Here is an 18,594-nt window from a genome sequence, read left to right as displayed (position 1 = left end):
CAGGCTGTCGGGGAGGTGGTGGAGTTCCCACCCCTGGAGGTGTTGAAGAAATGATCGGACATGTCGTTTAGTGCTCTGTTTGACCAGGTGTGATCGGTCAAAGCCGGACTTGGTGATCTGGAAGGTTTTTCCCGAGCTTAATGGCTCTGGGCGTCCCCGTGCGCCGAGCTCGGCAGGGCCCGGCAGGGCGGGATCCGCCGAGGTCCCGCCGGTCTCTGTCTCCCATGGGCTCTACCCCTTCCCTGGGCTCTGTCCCTTCCCTGGGCTCTGTCCCTTCCCTGGGCTCTGTCCCTTCCCTGGGCTCTGTCTCCCATGGGCTCTACCCCTTCCCTGGGCTCTGTCCCTTCCCTGGGCTCTGTCCCCCCGCGGGGCCCCGAGCAGGGGCGGGCGGAGGCAGGGCCGGCCCGGCCCCGTAACCGGAGCATAAGAGCCGCAGGCGGCGGGGCCGGCCCGGCGTCAGCCGCGTTCGCCGGGAGCGGGAGGGACCGTGCGCTGCCACCATGTGCGGTGAGTGACGGAGCGCGGGCTGAGCCCGGCCAGCAAGGGACAAGGGCGGCTTTGTCCCCAAGCCCAGCGGTGTCGCTCGGGACTGGCCCCGCTGCATCCTTCTGGGGGGTGGGAAGGACAGCGAGCGCCCGGCAGGTGAAGGTGAAGCCCCTCGGCCCTGCCCTTCTCCCAAGAGATGCGATCGCCGTTCCGCTCCTCCCTGCCCGAGCCCCCCGTGCCTGGCGGCGTGTCCCCGCTCTTGGGACGGAAATCGTCCCGTTCCCACCGCCCGGCTGTCCCGGGGGTGCCCGGGGTGCCCGGTTAACCTCTGCTCCTGGTCCTGCTGCCTCTGATGCAAGGGATGCGCTGGGCTCTGTCTTTCCTAATCCGGGACTAGGGATTGATTAATCCTGACTCACTTCCGAGCTGGAGCGATAAGGGAGAGTTTGTGGTTTTCAAACAAAGGCAGTGAAGGAGCTTAATTCCTGGCTGTTGTGAGTTTATTCACCTCATTTCTCCTAATAAAGATGAGATGGAAAAGATAATTCCTATACCCTGTACACAATTGCTTAGGTATGCTTCGGATCAGATGGAAATCAATGTGTGGGTTCGGAAGCTGCTAACGCGATTTTATTTGGTTATGGAGGAAAGTTTAGTGAAACTTTGCCAATCTGTCCCTGACATCTCCTCTCAAGTCTGATGAAAGTAGAAAAATTTGCACTTGTACTTTGTTGTCATCAACAAAACCTCTTTTGTGGGGTGCAGACTGAAAGTGAGTTGAGTTACTGCTCCCAAAATTGTACTTTCTGAATGAGGTATCTTTTCCTTGCCTCCTCATCCTTTTAAATTGTAACCTCAGAAGGAGCAAGGAGCTCTGGAATCCTCTGTCACTTGAATAGAAACACGAGGTGATACTGTTTCAGCTGCCATTGTGTGAGCTCCTACGTGACAGATCGCTATCAATGAGACAAACTCGGTGCCTTCTAAACAAAACCCCTCCAGGTGAGAGACTTGGCCCAGTGCCTGAGCCACCCTGGGGTAGCCACGGCAAGCCCTGAGACACGCAATGGTAACATCAAAAACTTTGCATGTCTGGGCTGTGTATTGATTGGGAAGTGAGGGTGTTAACAGTGTTCTGGGTGTTCGGCGGAACATCCAACTTGGGGTGGAGCAAGTGACTCAGTATGAAATGGCAAAGAGCAGCAGTTCATCAAGGGTGAGAGTAGAGCAAGGTTTTTTCCCATCAGCATTTAGAAACCTTTTATATTCCATTGTTTATGGATATGAAAGATATCCCTCAGCCTGCTATGCTGATCTCTGTACGCAGTGTAGGAGTTCTAGAAACTGCAGCTAGCAGTTCTGAAATGACTTGTTTGTTGTTGTTTTTATTTTTTCACATCTTTCCAGGTTTAAGTGCTGATAATGGACCTTATTTGTTTTCTTTGGCTTCAGGTAGCACAAGAAGATTTACAGCCCTTGGTTTATGTTTTGAAAATACACAGGTCATAAATTCTGCTATAAACATGCTCGTAAGGAAGCAAAGTAGAGATGTTATCATTCTCAGATGTAAGACAGTATAGTCAAAGTATTCAAGCAAAACTATTCAGGGTTTAAAAAAACTCAAGATGCACTTAAACTGATGGCCTCTTTTAAATCAAAGTTTCATCAGGATATGAAGTTGAGACTTTTTCAAAGCTAAGTTTTTGGCATCAACAATGTGCTTAGGGGTATCCTTTTATTTTTCAAAAAGTAAATAATTTTGTTCAAACTTCAAGTATAGGCTGCCCCCTTGTTGATTTTGGTGAAATCTTGCAATTGCAAGAGTTCTTGTGGAATTTTCCCACAAAAAATACTTCATTTACTTTTCCTTCTTCTGATGCTCTGCTTGTAAACCTGAAAAGGGAAACTCTAAAGTCTTGATATACATGTAAAGGGAGAGCCTTGCTTTCAGTGTCTGCATGTGAGTGAAACTGTTTTTAATTATGTTTCAGCAACCTTCTCTTTCTGTTTTTAGCATCTGCTTCTAAAGGTAAGCCATACACTATTGACCTAGTTCATCTTTCTAAGCAAATTGTGATTATGGAAAGTTATAAACTAGATTTAGCATTCAGATCAAGAGGACAATGTCTTAGTAAAACACTTCTTGGGTGCTTTTCCTGGATTTTATGTTTTTGAGTCTCATGAAGGAAGCAAGATCTGGAAATGGCATCTAATACCTTGGGGAGGCCATCATAAAGGAACTTGTTTGCATCACAAAACTCTTATCATAAGATGATTCAGCTGAGATTCAGTCATACTGGTGTGCTTCCAGAAAGAATTAAGATACAAGGAGTCTTTATCACAAATTATTTCTACATGAGTTGAGTAATGTGCTTTAAATCTGGCCAAAATGATGACTGAGGAGGGAAAAAATACGTGAGTGGATAAATCACAAAACAGAAACGTACTAGAGAAAGTGTTACTCTCAGTGCTTAGAGTAAGATTTATTTCCCTTAACTGGAAGAGTTTATAACATGTTCTTTGAAGTCAGGCTGCAGCTATTGTTTTCATTTTAAATGGCCTCTGGTGACTTCTGCATCTTCTAATGCACGTGTGTGGAAGTGCAGCTCCAATTCCCTGGAAACAAGGATCTTTTTAACAACTGCAGCACACTGGTAGCATTGTAGGGATGGTCCCAGAGGAAGGTTCTTCCTGGAGCTCTGTGTAGTGAAAGATGCCACATGGAACATACAAGGATGTTGAGGCTTAAATTCATTGTGAAATCTGGCCTAGAAAGTAGAGCTGGATCTGAAATGAGGTGTGGCAATGTTTTGGAATGATGTTGAGAAATTCGTATTGAAGAAATTGAAGAATGCTGCTTTTGAGGTTCGTGGTTAGTGCCAGGGAACGGTAAATATCTGTCTGGAAAAATGATCAACAGGCTCTCAGTCTGAAGTGACTTCTTATAACCAGAGGCATTATTTCTCAAAGCATCCATGAAGAACAGTATTAAGCAGCTCAAATTCCCAAATACCTCCTTAAATGCAACTATTGTCTTAATGTCTCCGTTAATGTTGGATGCACTAGAAATAATTAGGCTGAGCTCCTCATAAATCTCACTTCTGAAGCAGAAAAGTATTATCCACCCTTTAATTTTTCCAAAATAAATTCAGAGGCACATGTAATGCTCTCTTTGTCTCACTGTCAAATCAACAGTATTAATGTCTTATAAACCAGCAGAGTAACCAAATTCGCAGTAATATTTGTAAGGGAGATTTATTGGTGTATCATTATAACAGCTTCTTCACTATGGCCATTTACAGTTCAAAAGCCTTAATTGAGGGGGAAGAGGGTGTTAAATTTCAAACAAAGGCTTTCTCTATCTAAAACACTTGTCTGAACTGCTTATCTGAAGAGCTCCTAAATTATGGGGTTTTTTTCTAACTGTAGTCTCCAATCCTGACTTGTTGCTCGGAGAAACTGTTGAAACAGCAAAATTAGTTGGTTTTGTTTTATTGGGGTACAGATTTGTAAGAGTTAATAAAGGGTCCTAATGTATCTATATAAATGCCAGAGTTGCAGGAAGAGCAGTAGGCAGAGAAAAGGAAAGGCTGTGTTTTCCTTTGCAGGTGACTCTTTCATCTTACATCTTTTCTAAAGATAAAACAACATCCCCAACACCCTTCTAATAAAAAAATGCCTGTTTACTAAAAAAAAAAAAAAAAGAATTAGGGTGGGGGAACCAAGCCCCAAACTAAAAAAAAAAAGCTTTTTTCTTGGTCGATGGCTGGTCTATTGAAGAGGAGAGGGATCGGGGAGATCCTCCTCGCGATGCCCCGAGGAGCTGACAGGGGCTCCTGTGCCCGCCTGGCTTGGGCATTGTGCTGAGGCAGCGCAGGGGGAGTGCTGTGCTGTGGGTGACCCTGTTTTGTACCTTCTGTTTCTTTCCTTTGTTGTCCCACCCTATTGACTTCTGCCCTTTCCTCGTGTTTGCCTCTCCATTCTCTTTCTGCTGAAGTGGCTGTTGCATACAGGATTAAGCTGGAGCCTTTCAGAAATAGATGTTGTGCCTCGTACCTACCCATGGGTATTTAAGGCCATGACTTGGATTACAAAAGTCTCCTTGTGTTAGTACTGGTGAATATATTCCCTCTTTGAATGCCTGGATATGAAATAGATCACAATGTTCCCATTTTCAGCTGTGGTTTTCGTGAAAAGTGGTTTTTTTTTACCTCTCCTAACTGTTTAACTCTTGGTGGGTAATATGAGGCGAGTGAAATTCGCCAGTGAACTTTGTGTTATGTGTTGAAATTAGGCTTCTGAGTCCTTTATTGTACTTGAATTCTTTCCATTTCAAAATGCATTAGAAGGAATTGTACTAAATGGGAGGCTGGGTGCCCCTAGGACTTCTCCCTGACACTAGTTTTAAAGAGTTTTAAATTGAGTCTGAAGTGATGCAAATTTTTGAAATAACCTCTTTGCTTCTTTCCCCCCCTCCTTCCCCCTTTCTCTTTAAACAGGAATTTTTGCTTATCTAAACTACAGAGTGCCTCGCACTAGGAAGGAAATATATGAAACCCTGATAAAAGGATTACAGAGACTGGAATACAGAGGCTATGACTCTGCAGGTATGTTAACCAACTCAACAAATTAATTTTAGCAACCAACAGCTCGTTCCATTTTGGGGTTTTTGGGTACTTTCAGTGTCTGGCCTCTTGGATTTTTCTTTATTCTACAGATTAACTACAGATCAGAACTAATTAGCTTGATTCTTGGAGTGCTACAGCTTTCCTCAGGACTTAGAATTGGGTGTTTAGCTCTGTAATTAGATGGTTGAGGTTAGTGCACAGTAAGCCAAACAAACAGGGTGTGGGAAAAGATCTCTATACAGGGGCTATGTAGTTTGTACCTTAGCCTTTTTTTTGAATGTGAATCACAGTGAAGGATGGGGAAGATTAAACTTGTCTTAAATTCGAGTTGGCTCATTTCATCAGGCAAAATATTTCAGTCTGTTATCAAATACAATGTGAGATGGCTCATGTATGTTTTAATCTGTGCAGTGGATAAGACTTGATGTGGTTTCATTTGAACATGCACAGCTCTAGCAACAGTCTTCAACTATATCCCTTTAAAGGGTAACTTAAAAAGACTGATTTCAGTGGTGTGTGCCTGTGTGTATTTTCTCAGCCTTTGCTTCATTCCAGTGTATTTCATGCTTTAAATCCTGTGCTGTAGGAGTGGCAATTGATGGGAATAATAATGAAGATAAAGAAAGATTCATCAAACTGGTTAAGAAGAGAGGAAAAGTAAAGGCCCTGGAAGAAGAGTTGTACAGTAAGTGTTAAAAACGACCCCTTTACTTTGGCCTCCCAGTCAGATACTATCTGCATCTCAGCAGAAAGTCAGACCATAAAATTGCAGTTATGATTTTGCATCTGCAATAACTGCATTGTGAAATCCAAGCAGCTAATTTTTTGGTGTCCCTCAAATCTGCACTTAAAAAAGCAAGCTGATCTTCAGATCTAGCACTGTGAAATTGTCAGTCTATTCTCCCTTCTTTTGGTTGCTCCTTTGTTCAAAACCTGGGCTCCTCTTTACTCATGTGATTTCTGTGCTGCATGGCTGAAATGCTGAAACATGCACTCTGACAGAATTTATGACCATTTAAGCAGCTGGCTGTCATCACAATCTGCTTTATGCAGTGCTTCCATCTGTGAAAGCCTGAAGTTGTGTTTTAATAGGTTTACATTATAATTTGTAGTAATGGGGTCTGTTAGCCTGTCTGTTAGTGTTGGCTAAAAATGCTCATGGCTTGGCAAACAAGGTTTTAATCACAGTAGCTTGAACTTTCTGAAGTGTAATGTCAAGAAAGCAAATGGTTAAAAAAACCCCCCAAAAAACAGAAGATAGCTTTTAGATTTTTGTCTGTAGGAATTGTCTTTGTGTTTTACTAATTGTGTGTGTGTGAGAGAGGGAGAGAGGCAATATTAATTATTCAGTAAACTGCATTTCTCCTGTATAGAACAAGATGACCTGGATTCAAAAACAGATTTTGAAACACATTTTGGAATTGCTCATACTCGCTGGGCGACCCATGGAGTACCAAGTGCAATAAACAGTCACCCTCAGAGATCAGATAAAAGGAATGGTATGTAATCTCTGCAGCACTTGAAGCACACAAATCTGAAATGATTCAATCCACAGAACACTAATGTTCTTACTATTGCTATGGTATCTATTTTTGATAGTAGGGCTAAGCTGTTACCATTCTATTTAGTTCAGACACTTTTAAAATGAAATAGGCTCTTCTCAGGCTAAAGCAACACTAAAAATTAATGATATCTGTTCTCTGAAAATTGCAAGTTAATCAAAGTACAACATTCTTGTTTTGAAAAGTAAGACTGAAAATGTGAATGTGTCAATATTGCCTGGTCCAGAAAAGGGAGATTTCATATCATCCTTTACTTGAAATGTTTTGGTGCTCTACTAGATGTAGTTTAGAAATCTCTCAATAATTTGGAACTGCCTTTGTATGCTTTCAGAATTTGTAAGCTTCTGTTTGCAGTTGTCCATGTTGTGATAAGCTGTAGGTCTGAAAGCAATAGCAGATGGTTTAAAGTGTACTTCTAAGCCTTTTTTCCCCCTTGTAATTTTGTGTTCTGAATTAAATAATTTAATTTTTTGTTGCTCATGACTAAATCTATTTTTTTTTCTCTTAGAATTTGTTGTCATCCATAATGGAATCATCACAAACTATAAGGACCTGAGAAAATTTCTGGTGAGTCTGTGGCAACTCAATTCTAAAACTAGAAAGTTAATACTCCCCCAAAGTACCATCAGGTTGTTCATGACTTCAGTGGAACATGAATATTCAAGTTTCTTGATGTCATCTATAAAAAAGCTGTGTGAAAGGGTCTGCCTAATAAAGATACTCAGGAACTGGTGAAGTGCAATATGTTCCTGTAATCCTAAATGCAAAGTATTTATGAGCAGAGTAGCAGTTTGTGCTGAGATTCTCTGAGAGGGTGTGTGGAGTGGGCTCCCTCCTGTCTCTTGCTGCTTCACAGATGCCAAACAAGTCTTACTATGGGTCTTATTCCAGCATTTCCCATAAAGTATCTATGACATAAGTCCTTGTATTTTATCTATAGTGATTTATATGCCCTGGTCCAATGTTGTGCTCTGAGCTCTGACTGCAGTTTCTGGTGGGAGGCAGCTGAGAGGTTCTTCAGTGTTTGCTGCCTCAGGATGGACACAATCCAAAACAAAAATTTTCACTCTTCTATATGATATTTCAGGAGAGCAAAGGATATGAATTTGAGTCTGAAACAGATACAGAAACAATCCCCAAATTGATCAAGTACATGTATGACAACAGAGAGAGTGAAGACACCAGTTTTTCAGCCTTGGTAGAGAGAGTTATTCAACAGTTGGTAAGTGGGAAATGACTTTTTTTCCCCTGTAAAACAGTATAAGCTGTTTGTGGGGTTCTTTAGCATTCTGCCTTATGCATTTAGATCCTGTGCAGGAATTCTTAGAAGGTGCTGCAAATAACACTTTTAGGCTTCTAAATAATGCTTAATAGACCAAGAAATGAGATTAAAATTTTGGAGACTTCAAAGGCTTTTCACTGTTAAATCTTTAAATTGCAGTAGCAGTGCGTTTTGTTTGTTGAGTTTTTTGTCTTGTTTTGTTTTTAGCAAGAAGTTACAGCTTTTTAATGAAGCAGTTTAAATTAAAAAAGTAATAGGAGCCTCTGGGGGTTAAAATCTCTCATAAATGGCAGTGTGTTCCTAAAGGTTATTCTGATCGTGTTGAAACACTGCTGTGATTCAAGTTTGGCCAATGCCTTGGCTCTCCTATTTGGAAATAGATCTAACAAGCTGGACTGGTTTCCAAACTGTGAAGTGGGAATCTACTGTTACTCTGTATGTGAATGCTTAAAAACTTTGATAGATGCATTGCAAACTTGGAGAAAGCTGGCTTTGTTTCCTCCCCCAGTCTCTGGGCAGATGTTTTCCCTCCCCTTCCTGCAGTTTCTCAGTCTCCTCTTTAAAGCAGCTCTGTAGGATTCCTTTCAGCAGGGCTGGAATCCACACCAAGGCAGGGCCTGTGTGGGTCAAGAGGGAGCAGCCCCAGAGCTGAGGGGAAGGGAGGCTTCTCCTGACCCCAGAACAGGGGCGGAGTGCTCCGAGTGGAGCCCTGGGAGAGGAGGGAATGTCGCCATCTCTGTCCTGCTGGCAGGGTGGGGGCCCTTGGCTCCTGCTTTGGGAATCTTCCTCCAGGAGTCTGCCAGCTGTGTTAGTACTGTAGAGTTGTTTCTGGTTTGTTTTTTTTTTTCTGGTGTTGTGGATTTTTTGTATTTTTTTTTTAATACATTCATGAGAATTCGCTGCTTGAACTAGGAATAGTAACTGCAGGTTTTTAGTTGAAACTGCATGGGAATGCACTACAAGTGAAATTCTGATTGAAGGTCTTACTGAAAGTAAATGTCTAACAATCTTCATGTTGATTATGAGTAGCATCTCTGACATTTTCATAACCTTTGCATTCAAGTTTATTGTTTTTGTTTATAAAGAGAGGCTAAGTGCTCACTTCCTGATCTTTTAGCTGTTGCACGTTAATGTCAGCTTGCTCTGCTCCAAGGCCAATTCCTTTAAAGGTGCAGTCTGCCCTCCAGGAAGAGACTCCTGATAGCAGCTCCTTCAGTGCCTCTTCAGAGAGGGGCCCCAGTTTAATGAGATGCAACTATTTGAGATAAGTTGTTTAAGATCTTTTTTTTCTCCTTTGTATTCGTGGTTTCCAGGAAGGTGCTTTTGCATTGGTTTTCAAGAGCATCTATTACCCAGGTGAAGCTGTTGCTACCAGGTTAGTAAAAGTCCATTTTATACATAATGCATGCTTTTTATTAGGTTAAAAAAAGGCCAGCCTCTTAAAGATACTAAAATATTGATGTTTAAAGTGCTTAATTAACCAAAATCAGTGAGTCAATAAAGAATCTTTGTGTTTCTAAATTTGTATTAAGAGCATGCTAACATTTTTCCTCTATCAAAAAGGGGAGAGGGAAGGGAATATTGTTCAGTTTTAGTTCCCATTGAGTAAAGACTGAGATAAGTATAATCATGTGGGCTGAAACACCATCACAGTAACAGGTTATACAAATAGAGTTCTATAGCTGTCATAGCATTTATGGTGTCTTTCTGTGTTAAGTTCTACTTTTATTTATGACTTGAAAAACAACTTTCAGGAAATGTAAAGATATTAAAATAGCAAGTGACATAGCAAGTGATTAAAATAGCAAGTGATGGGAATAAAGACTGTTTTATATTACAACCCAAAAGCCCATTGCTTCAGTGGTCTAAAATAAGACTACATTAAAATTTTGAAAAAGCCAGCTGTATCATCACTCCAACTGGAGAACATCTTCTGAAATGAACTATTCTATATGCGGTTCAGGTTTGGGTTTTAGGGCTGAGGGATTTAGGAGAAGCTAATCTTGTAATCTGAGTGTGACTTGTTCTTTTATTCCTGTGATATTTTTTTAATAAGGTCTTCAGTGACATGCAACCCATATAATTAAAAAATTATCTTAATATTCTACAGTTTCAGAGGTGCAGTAGGGATGGTTGATGTTTCTGAGTTTGAAAGGCTAAAGAGTGTAACAGTACTTCAATTCTAAAGAGCACAGGAGCTTACTGTTGTCTCACTTTAGAGGCAAAGTAAGCTTTGGTTCAAATTGGTCCCTGTACTAAGAAGTTTTCTGATTACTGCAAAGAAAAGAGCTGGTTGATATTCACATTTATTCATATATATTCACATTTTCCTCTACCTGGATGTAGTTTACAAGTAAAGAATCACCAAGGCATGTGGTAATTACTTATATAATAATATTTGGTGAATCTTACAGAAGAACCAAGTTTATAGAATTCCTGCCATGTAATGGTCTTAGGATCATGGCTGAAGGATGTTTAGGAAGCTAGATGGGATATTGTCTTTTCAGCTTCACTGATGTCTGGTAACTTCTTTGTATGCACATTTCTCTTTATAAACTTGAGTGTTTTCCTTCCTCTAGGAGAGGGAGTCCTTTGCTCATTGGGGTTAGGAGCAAGTACAAGCTCTCAACTGAACAGATTCCAGTTTTGTATAGAACATGTAAGTTGACAAATCAAAATACATTATTTTTAAGAACTTAAATTGCTGTTACTTTATGATTAGAAATTAGGTTAATTGGGTTTTGTACCATAAAACTACCAGCTGATGCCCCAGATAGCTTTTTGGCTGGGGATATTTTTATACTACTGAATGTGTAGTTCATGTGAAAGTCCCATGCCCCAACCTATTTCTGTAACTCTGATACCCTAAACCTGTATAGTCTGTAATCTTAACTGAACAGAAATGGGTTTGCATTTAGAATGTCTCATTTCTTTAATAGGCAACATTGAGAATGTGAAGAACATCTGCAACTCCCAAATGAAAAGACTGGATAGCTCAACCTGCCTTCATGCTGTTGGAGATAAAGCAGTAGAATTCTTCTTTGCTTCAGATGCAAGGTAGTAAAAGTACTTCAACTTTGCTGAAAATACTGGGGTTTTTTGCTTAAAAGTGAGATGGTTCTGGAACTTCAAGCTGCCTTGCTCTTGTACAACGGCTTTCTGAAAGAAGAGCTTTTAATCCAGCTAACATCAGAAAGCCCCCAGGCTCAGGTGCTTGAAAAATGTTTGCAGTTTAAATGCCGCTGACAAACCTTCACAACTGCAATATCTGCCAGTTGCTGACCTCTATGTGAAATACATCCAGTGTAGGACAGTAATTTGGGTACAAATGGCCACTCATCAGCTGAGCATTTGGGCAGACTATAGGTTAGTTGGGGTTGTGATGTTTTCAATTCAGATATTGGAGGAGGAAAATAGTGGTGTGGTTCCAAGCTGGGCAGGAACCTGGACATCAGGCACACATTTATCTTGGAAATAAGAGCGTGACCTTAGCAGGATCCATCAAGGACACTGGGAGGCATCTTCAGACCAGCAGGAATGCATGCAGTGGTTGCTGAGCCTCCTGCTGTGGGTTGCTGTGAGAGTGCAGGAGGAGCAGCAGATGGAGCCATTGCCTTTAGGATGGCTCTGTCTGCAGCTCTGTCCTAAAGGAAGCGAGAAGCAGGGCTGGAAGTGCTCTTGTGGCATATTTAATTGCTTTGCTATTGCCAATTCTGACCTGTCAGGTTTATCTTGCTTCTGTTTTTCTCTCTGTAGTGCTATCATTGAGCACACCAACAGAGTGATTTTCTTGGAAGATGATGACATTGCAGCTGTAACTGACGGGAAGCTCTCGATTCACCGCCTGGAGCGTTCAGCTAGTGATGATCCTTCCCGGGCCATCCAGACCTTGCAGATGGAATTGCAGCAAATCATGAAGGGTGGGTTGAAACATCTGTAAATGAGTATCATCAAAGATGGATAGTTACTGTTTGTGTAGTAGATGAGGCAGCAAACTGCTAATGTGTGACAATTACATTTTATTCAAGCTGTTTGTACTAGGAGCTGACAATTTCAAGTTTTGAGACCGAGAGAGAATGGGCAGCCACGGACCCTATCCATTTTAGCCTTGGAAAAGTCATAGATACTTCGATTCATTTCATTATCTACTGAAAATGTAACTAATGTTAACATGTTGTAGTTATTGGCAAAGTTTGACTATAAATTAAGAATCGAAGGGGAACATGGATGTTTCCTTATGAAGGAATTAATTTACCTTGAAAGTATTGGGAAATGGAACCAACCAAATAAAGTGACCTATCCATTCTTCCTTTCTTCTTGCCTATTCTAAGCTTTTATTTAGGCTAACATAGTCAAGTTAGTCTTAAAGTTCTCTTTGTAACCGGAATAGACTTAAAATAACAAACCTAAGCATTGCCATGTCATGTTTTTATAAACAGGTAACTTCAGTGCCTTCATGCAAAAAGAAATTTTTGAACAACCAGAATCAGTTGTCAACACAATGAGAGGCAGGGTGAATTTTGAGAGCAGCACAGGTAATGGAGAACAGTCCTTCAAACTGCACTAAGTTTGAAATTTGTAAATGTGCTATCTGGAAAATGAAAAACATCATTGTGTATTTATTTGTTTGCAGTTCTTCTGGGGGGGCTGAAGGATCATTTGAAAGAAATCAGAAGATGCCGAAGACTGATCATTATTGGCTGTGGGACCAGTTACCATGCTGCAGTGGCTGTATGTTCCCAGCCTTGGCTGAAATGCATTTATAACTTACTTGCTGGGCTTTCAGACAACAGATTTTAATCTGCTTTTTCTTCTATCTCAGACTTTGTCTTTCACTGAGGGATGTCACCCTTTTATTTAGCTTTCTTTAGTGCCATATTCTTTATTAATGTTCCAATGCCATTAATCACCATGCTAGAAGTTAAGTTTTTCCACCTTGGCTTTTAAATCTCTGGTGAGCTGTAATTACCAGCTTTTCTAATAAGAATTCATTTAGATTTTCTCTTGATTTGTAAAATGTCCAAATATTAGTGGGTGGCAATATTAACAAATACTGTGTTCTGCTTGAATACAGACTCGACAAGTCCTGGAAGAATTAACTGAATTACCAGTGATGGTGGAACTTGCCAGTGACTTCCTGGATAGGAACACACCTGTATTCAGGGATGATGTGTGCTTTTTTATAAGCCAGTCAGGTAAACTGCATTTGCTGTTGAGTGAGTGCTCTAAGATTGCTTTCCATTGCACTTTGCATCATGTAAGTGGGGGTACAGTTATTTAGAACACACTTGTGAAGACTTTGATGCTTTTCAGGAATTATTACTATCTCTGCCAACCTGAAGTGAAGGTGTGAATGTTTTCCAGGTGAAACTGCAGATACACTCATGGCCTTGAGGTATTGTAAAGAACGCCGTGCTCTGACAGTTGGCATCACAAACACAGTTGGGAGTTCAATATCCAGGGAGACTGACTGTGGTGTGCACATCAATGCAGGGCCTGAGATTGGTGTGGCAAGCACAAAGGTAATTCCTGTTCAGGGTTTGACTTTCACCCTTCAGCCCTCTGGAATACAACTCAAATTTCAATTGCAGCACTTCAAACTGAGATAAAATTCACTCTCTGCAGAATTAGCTGCTAAATATTTTGTTTTGTCTGCAGGCCTATACCAGCCAATTCGTGTCTCTTGTAATGTTTGGCCTAATGATGTCTGAAGACAGAATTTCCTTGCAGAAAAGGAGACAGGAAATCATAAGTGGACTAAAATCATTGCCAGGTATATTGATATTTTGAGTTTGAGGAGGCGTAGGGGATGTTGGCAGTGTAAAATACTACTCAGGGATATTTCTTTCTCATTTAAGTTTCACTCTTCCCCTCATCCTGAAAGGCAGACAACATGAGAAAAATGGACTGTTCACTTCTGCACTGTTTGCCAATTTTACAAGTGCTCTTCCAAGAAACTTGGCAGGAAGATCGGAATTTTCATGGGTTGGGTTTTCTAATTACAATAAGGTAGTTTTGTACGAGAAATATTACTTGATCTCCTAAATTCGTGGTTTGAAATTTTAAAAACCTCCCACTTTAAATCAGGATAGATAAAATGAAACTAATTCAAGGTGATTTTAAATGGATATTTCATTACTTCCTTTAGAGATTTGAATGGTATGTATGGGCCCTGCTTAAATCAATAGTTGTTTTAAATTTATTACTATAAGTAAGGCTGGAAGAAAATATCCTTAAACTGCAGTCCAAATTGCTAAATTAATGGTTGAATTCCATTAAATGTATTTGTTCTATTAGATAATTAGAACATTCTAGTACAAATGAACTATTTTTTCCAATTTAAAAAATTGATTTTTTTTTTTTCTGTGTCTCAATAGAAATGATTAAAGAAGTCTTGTCCTTGGATGAGAAGATACATGATTTGGCTCTTGAACTGTACAAACAGAGATCGTTGCTGGTTATGGGCCGTGGGTATAATTATGCCACATGTCTGGAAGGAGCTTTGGTAGGAACTTCTCAATATTCTTTGATATTGTTTAAAATTATATTTTGTGGCTTCTGCAATATAGCTTATATCTAATACTTCATTACAATTTAATTCTACTGCAAAAAAACTATTTATAACTAGAAGCATTTAAACACATACATAAGGCAAATGGATGCGATACCACTTTCTTGTTTCTTTCACATCATAAACATAGTGTTTAATTAGTCTATTTAAAAACAAGAAACTAACAATTTAAGTTGTTGACCCATTTTAAAACAATATCAGAAACATGCAATGTGCTGATGTTCAGAAGAGATGCTCATGCATGAAAGTCATTAATTATGTTATGAACATCCTGGTAAAATGGACACATACCCATTGCTCAGGGGAGTTTGGTGTGTTAAAGGTAGACTGCAGTAGCCAAGGTTGTGCTGGATGTTTGGTTCCTAAAATTCCTCTGGTTCCTCCATGTGCCTGGGTGAGCTCTGCTGCTGCCCACAGCCCACTAGAAATCCCAGCAGCCACCTGTGTGTTTTCACCAATACTTGATACATATATTTAAGTGGCAGAAGCACAGCCTTGGTGTTTTGATTCTTGTGGCTGTTTTTTCTCAGCTGATTTGGTAATAACTTGAAGCATTTTCTTTTTTTTTTAGAAAATAAAAGAAATCACCTATATGCACTCAGAAGGTATCCTGGCTGGTGAGCTGAAACATGGGCCCTTGGCCCTAATAGATAAACAAATGCCTGTGATCATGGTGATCATGAAGGATCCTTGCTTCACCAAGTGCCAGAATGCCCTGCAACAGGTCACTGCTCGCCAGGTACAGTGCTCAACTAATTACCTTCTCCTGTGGCATAGGAAAAGAGATTGTGCACACTGCCCTGCTGCTGACTGTGCACTTGGAAAGGGATGTACTGCTGATTATTGTTAATTATTAAGTTATAAATAAGATGCTACATCTGCATTGCAGGTTGTTATTACAGGTTAATATCAGCAGTGAAAACTGCTTTCATATGGCTTAGTTGTTTTGGGCTCTTTCTGTTTTGAAGCAAATAGAATAATGTTAAAACTCTACAGGGTGAAAACATTCAAATCTTGCAATATAATGAAAGTCAATAGCCATTATGCAAGACTAGCATTGCCTTTGTTAGCTACTTAAGTGTGTTCAAACACATACAGACATGCTGTGAACAATATTTCAAAGCAGTTCTAGGCTACTCTTCACTTAACTATGCAAAAATTTATTTTCAGGGTCGTCCAATCATTCTGTGTTCTAAAGAAGACACTGAAAGCTCAAAATTTGCCTACAAAACCATTGAGCTGCCTCATACAGTTGACTGCCTTCAAGGAGTGTTGAGTGTCATTCCTCTTCAGTTACTTTCATTTCACCTGGCTGTTCTCAGAGGATATGATGTAAGTATTTTCTATATTTAACACAACTTTTAACAGTTTTGAACTTCCTCCTACCAGTGTAAAGTGAGACCCAGTTATATGGCATATCTAAGACTCACTAGCTATGAAAATAACTAGTGAATCTTATAGTGAATGTGGTTATAGAAGTGACATTTCAGTGCCAATTCTTCAGTATTGTATTTTTTAATTAGTATCCTTCTAAAAAAATTGTAAAGCTCTTTAGCTGTTTGGTTAGTTAAGAGTGCAAATGAGACTTCTTCATAGAATCTAATCTTGAAATATGATATTGTACTTAAAATAGGTCAGTGCTTTGTACACCTTGGTTTGTTGATGTGTCAGTTTGACAATGATGACTGCTTTGGAAAAGTATCCTCTGCAAAAAAAAAAATGTATTTGTTAGGAGGGTTTTGGATTAATTCAGCTGCAAGTCATTATCCCTAGATCTATAGCCTGTTGTGTTAATGTGTCTAGAATCAAGCAGAACTCATTAGGAAGTCAGAAAAAGCACACTAAATGAACTGTCAAATGCACAATGTCAGTATTACTCTGTCATACTGAAAGCCTGTCTCTTCATTCTAGGTGGACTTCCCAAGAAATTTGGCCAAATCTGTTACTGTAGAGTAACAGGCAAGAACAGCTGATGTCTTTGTCACCAGACCTCTGAGTTATACTTGTAGAATGTGTTGTTCTGAATTGATAGGTAAATGTTTTTTCTAAAAAGAATGATAGTGCTAACTGGAAAGTGGCAGAAGGATTTATCTTGCAGCTTTAAAAGCTTTTGATGTGCCTTGTACCCAAGTGCTTTTGCTCACAGCAAATACTTCTCTAAGTCCTGAAATTACCAAAGAAGATAAAAATTGTTTACACATGGTATACTGAATGAATTTTTTACTGTGCAATATATATATATACAGCTCTCTCCAGAGTAACTGTGAACATTTTTTTTAGCCTACACTACATAACTAGTTTCAAAGATATAGTATTTATAAGTACAATTTGTATAGCTTTTTTTAAGTTATTTTTTTAGTACATTGCTTATCTGTAACATTGGTAATGCTCAGAATGTAAATACTGAGCATGTTGATACTTCTGTACAGTTGTTAGGGATTTTTCCCCTTCAGCCTCAAACTGGAAATTTGTTGTCCCCTCTTCTTTCCCAGCTTCCCTTCCCCCGTTGCATCTGTGTTTCATATTTACCCAGTCATTTGCAAAGTTCTTCCCTGGCTGTAAATTCCCAGCTATGTTGTCAATTTCTGCTTCTTTTAACTGTTTTGAAAAGCCAGAATGACATTTGTTTTGTATGCCACCCCAGCTCTTATTTGCATAACATGTATAGTGCAACAGAATAAGGGAACTGGATGTCTTTCAAGTGATATTTTTGTTTGAAGAGGGCACAATGAAATGACAATGCAATTAAAAGATTATATAATTCTTCTTATTTTGTGGTTTGGTTTTTTGTGTGCGTATGTGTGTTTGGGTTTTTATTTGTTTCATTTTTGTTGCTTTTTGGCTTTTTTAACCTGATGACTTCTATCTCAGGTCTGAAGAAAGTCCTATTTTAGTACCTTATATATTTGCAATACACACTTTGATAGTTGTGAACCAACTTGCAGTAGGGGGAGAACTTATAAACCTGCAAAAAAATAATGCAGATACACACAAGAAGCTCTGTGCTCATTTGTTTGGTTTTTATTTCCAAATGGCCAGAAAGCATAAGATTTATTTTTTCTGCATTTTATTAACTATTTCACTAGTGAAGTTTCTGATATTCCTCTGCAGGCTTGGCTCTAAATGGAGGTGTTTGAATGTTTACTTAGGTTAAAAGCTTGAGAAGTGTTACACCAGCTTGTTACAATAGTAGCTACTTAGGGGAAACTACCATAGTACCTTTTGTAACCACATAAAAAAATCAAAATCATAACGAAAAATATAGTACTAATCTGACCTAAATGCCAAGAATGTTATTCTGTATCTAACATGTTTTGGTAAGTGATGAAAAGACCCCTTTCACTCTTGATCTAGAATTAATATTCCCTTCATATTAAACAGTGGAACTATCAAAGCATATCGAGGTATCAATGTGACAATTGATTTATTAAAAAAATTACAGATGCATTTTTCTAAAATCATCTGTGAGAACAGAAATCACAGAAATGAAAGCTCTCATCAGTCCTAGGAGAGGTGGCAAAGTGAGTTTATTTTTAGGCAGCACCTGTTTTAAAAACAAGCAGTCCTCATGTCAGGGCGGGGGGTGTGTAACGGAGAGAAGGCTTATGATTTTTGCGTGGGGTTGAAAATAGCTCGGGGAGGGAATAAATCCCTTCCCTCCTGCGCCATCCCTCTGGAAGAGCTGAGGGAAGCCAGGCTCCAGGGGCTGTGCACAACTGGTGGGCCGGGGCCTGCTGTGCTGTGTGGTGCTGTGCCCTGCTGTGCTGGTGCTGTGGGTGTGGTGCTGTGCCCTGATGTGCTGTGCGGTGCTGTGCTGTGCCCTGCTGTGCTGTGGGGTGGTGCCAGGCTGCCCCCGTGTGACGTCACCGTGCCACTGTGCGGCCTCTTACCCAGGGTGGGTCTTTGCCTCACCGAGGGCTTCTCCCGCCTGCCAGAGCTGTGAGGAGCCGGCAGCAGGACAGGCGCCACAGTCCGTCGTGACACGCAACTGCTGTGAGGTGACATCACGACTATCGTGACAAGGTGACGTCAGGCAATGACATAACAACTCCCGTGACGCCGTGA

At 40.2% G+C, this 18,594-nt stretch overlaps 1 protein-coding gene across 1 annotated transcript; it reads left to right on the top strand.

Moving 5' to 3' along the window:
- The first annotated feature begins 418 nt into the window (after positions 1 to 418).
- On the top strand, positions 419 to 17,299 carry GFPT2 (glutamine-fructose-6-phosphate transaminase 2). The gene is made up of 19 exons (XM_009091418.4): positions 419 to 507; positions 4,986 to 5,093; positions 5,701 to 5,799; positions 6,488 to 6,613; positions 7,185 to 7,243; positions 7,764 to 7,898; positions 9,272 to 9,333; positions 10,538 to 10,617; positions 10,898 to 11,015; positions 11,715 to 11,878; positions 12,398 to 12,493; positions 12,592 to 12,689; positions 13,033 to 13,153; positions 13,323 to 13,480; positions 13,617 to 13,731; positions 14,336 to 14,463; positions 15,101 to 15,268; positions 15,700 to 15,861; positions 16,441 to 17,299. Exons 1-19 carry the CDS (start codon positions 501 to 503, stop codon positions 16,483 to 16,485), a joined length of 2,049 nt encoding a protein of 682 aa, XP_009089666.1. The 5' UTR covers positions 419 to 500; the 3' UTR covers positions 16,486 to 17,299.
- The last annotated feature ends 1,295 nt before the right edge of the window (positions 17,300 to 18,594 follow it).

Source organism: Serinus canaria, chromosome 13, assembly GCF_022539315.1.
Source record: "Serinus canaria isolate serCan28SL12 chromosome 13, serCan2020, whole genome shotgun sequence".
Lineage (NCBI taxonomy): Eukaryota > Metazoa > Chordata > Aves > Passeriformes > Fringillidae > Serinus > Serinus canaria.
This window is presented reverse-complemented; position numbering and strand designations above follow the sequence as displayed.

Coding starts and splice junctions, on each gene's coding strand:
- GFPT2 (XM_009091418.4), top strand. Junction 15,269..15,699: donor AACAGGTCACTGCTCGCCAG/GTACAGTGCTCA, acceptor ATTTATTTTCAG/GGTCGTCCAATCATTCTGTG. Junction 15,862..16,440: donor CTGTTCTCAGAGGATATGAT/GTAAGTATTTTC, acceptor TCTTCATTCTAG/GTGGACTTCCCAAGAAATTT.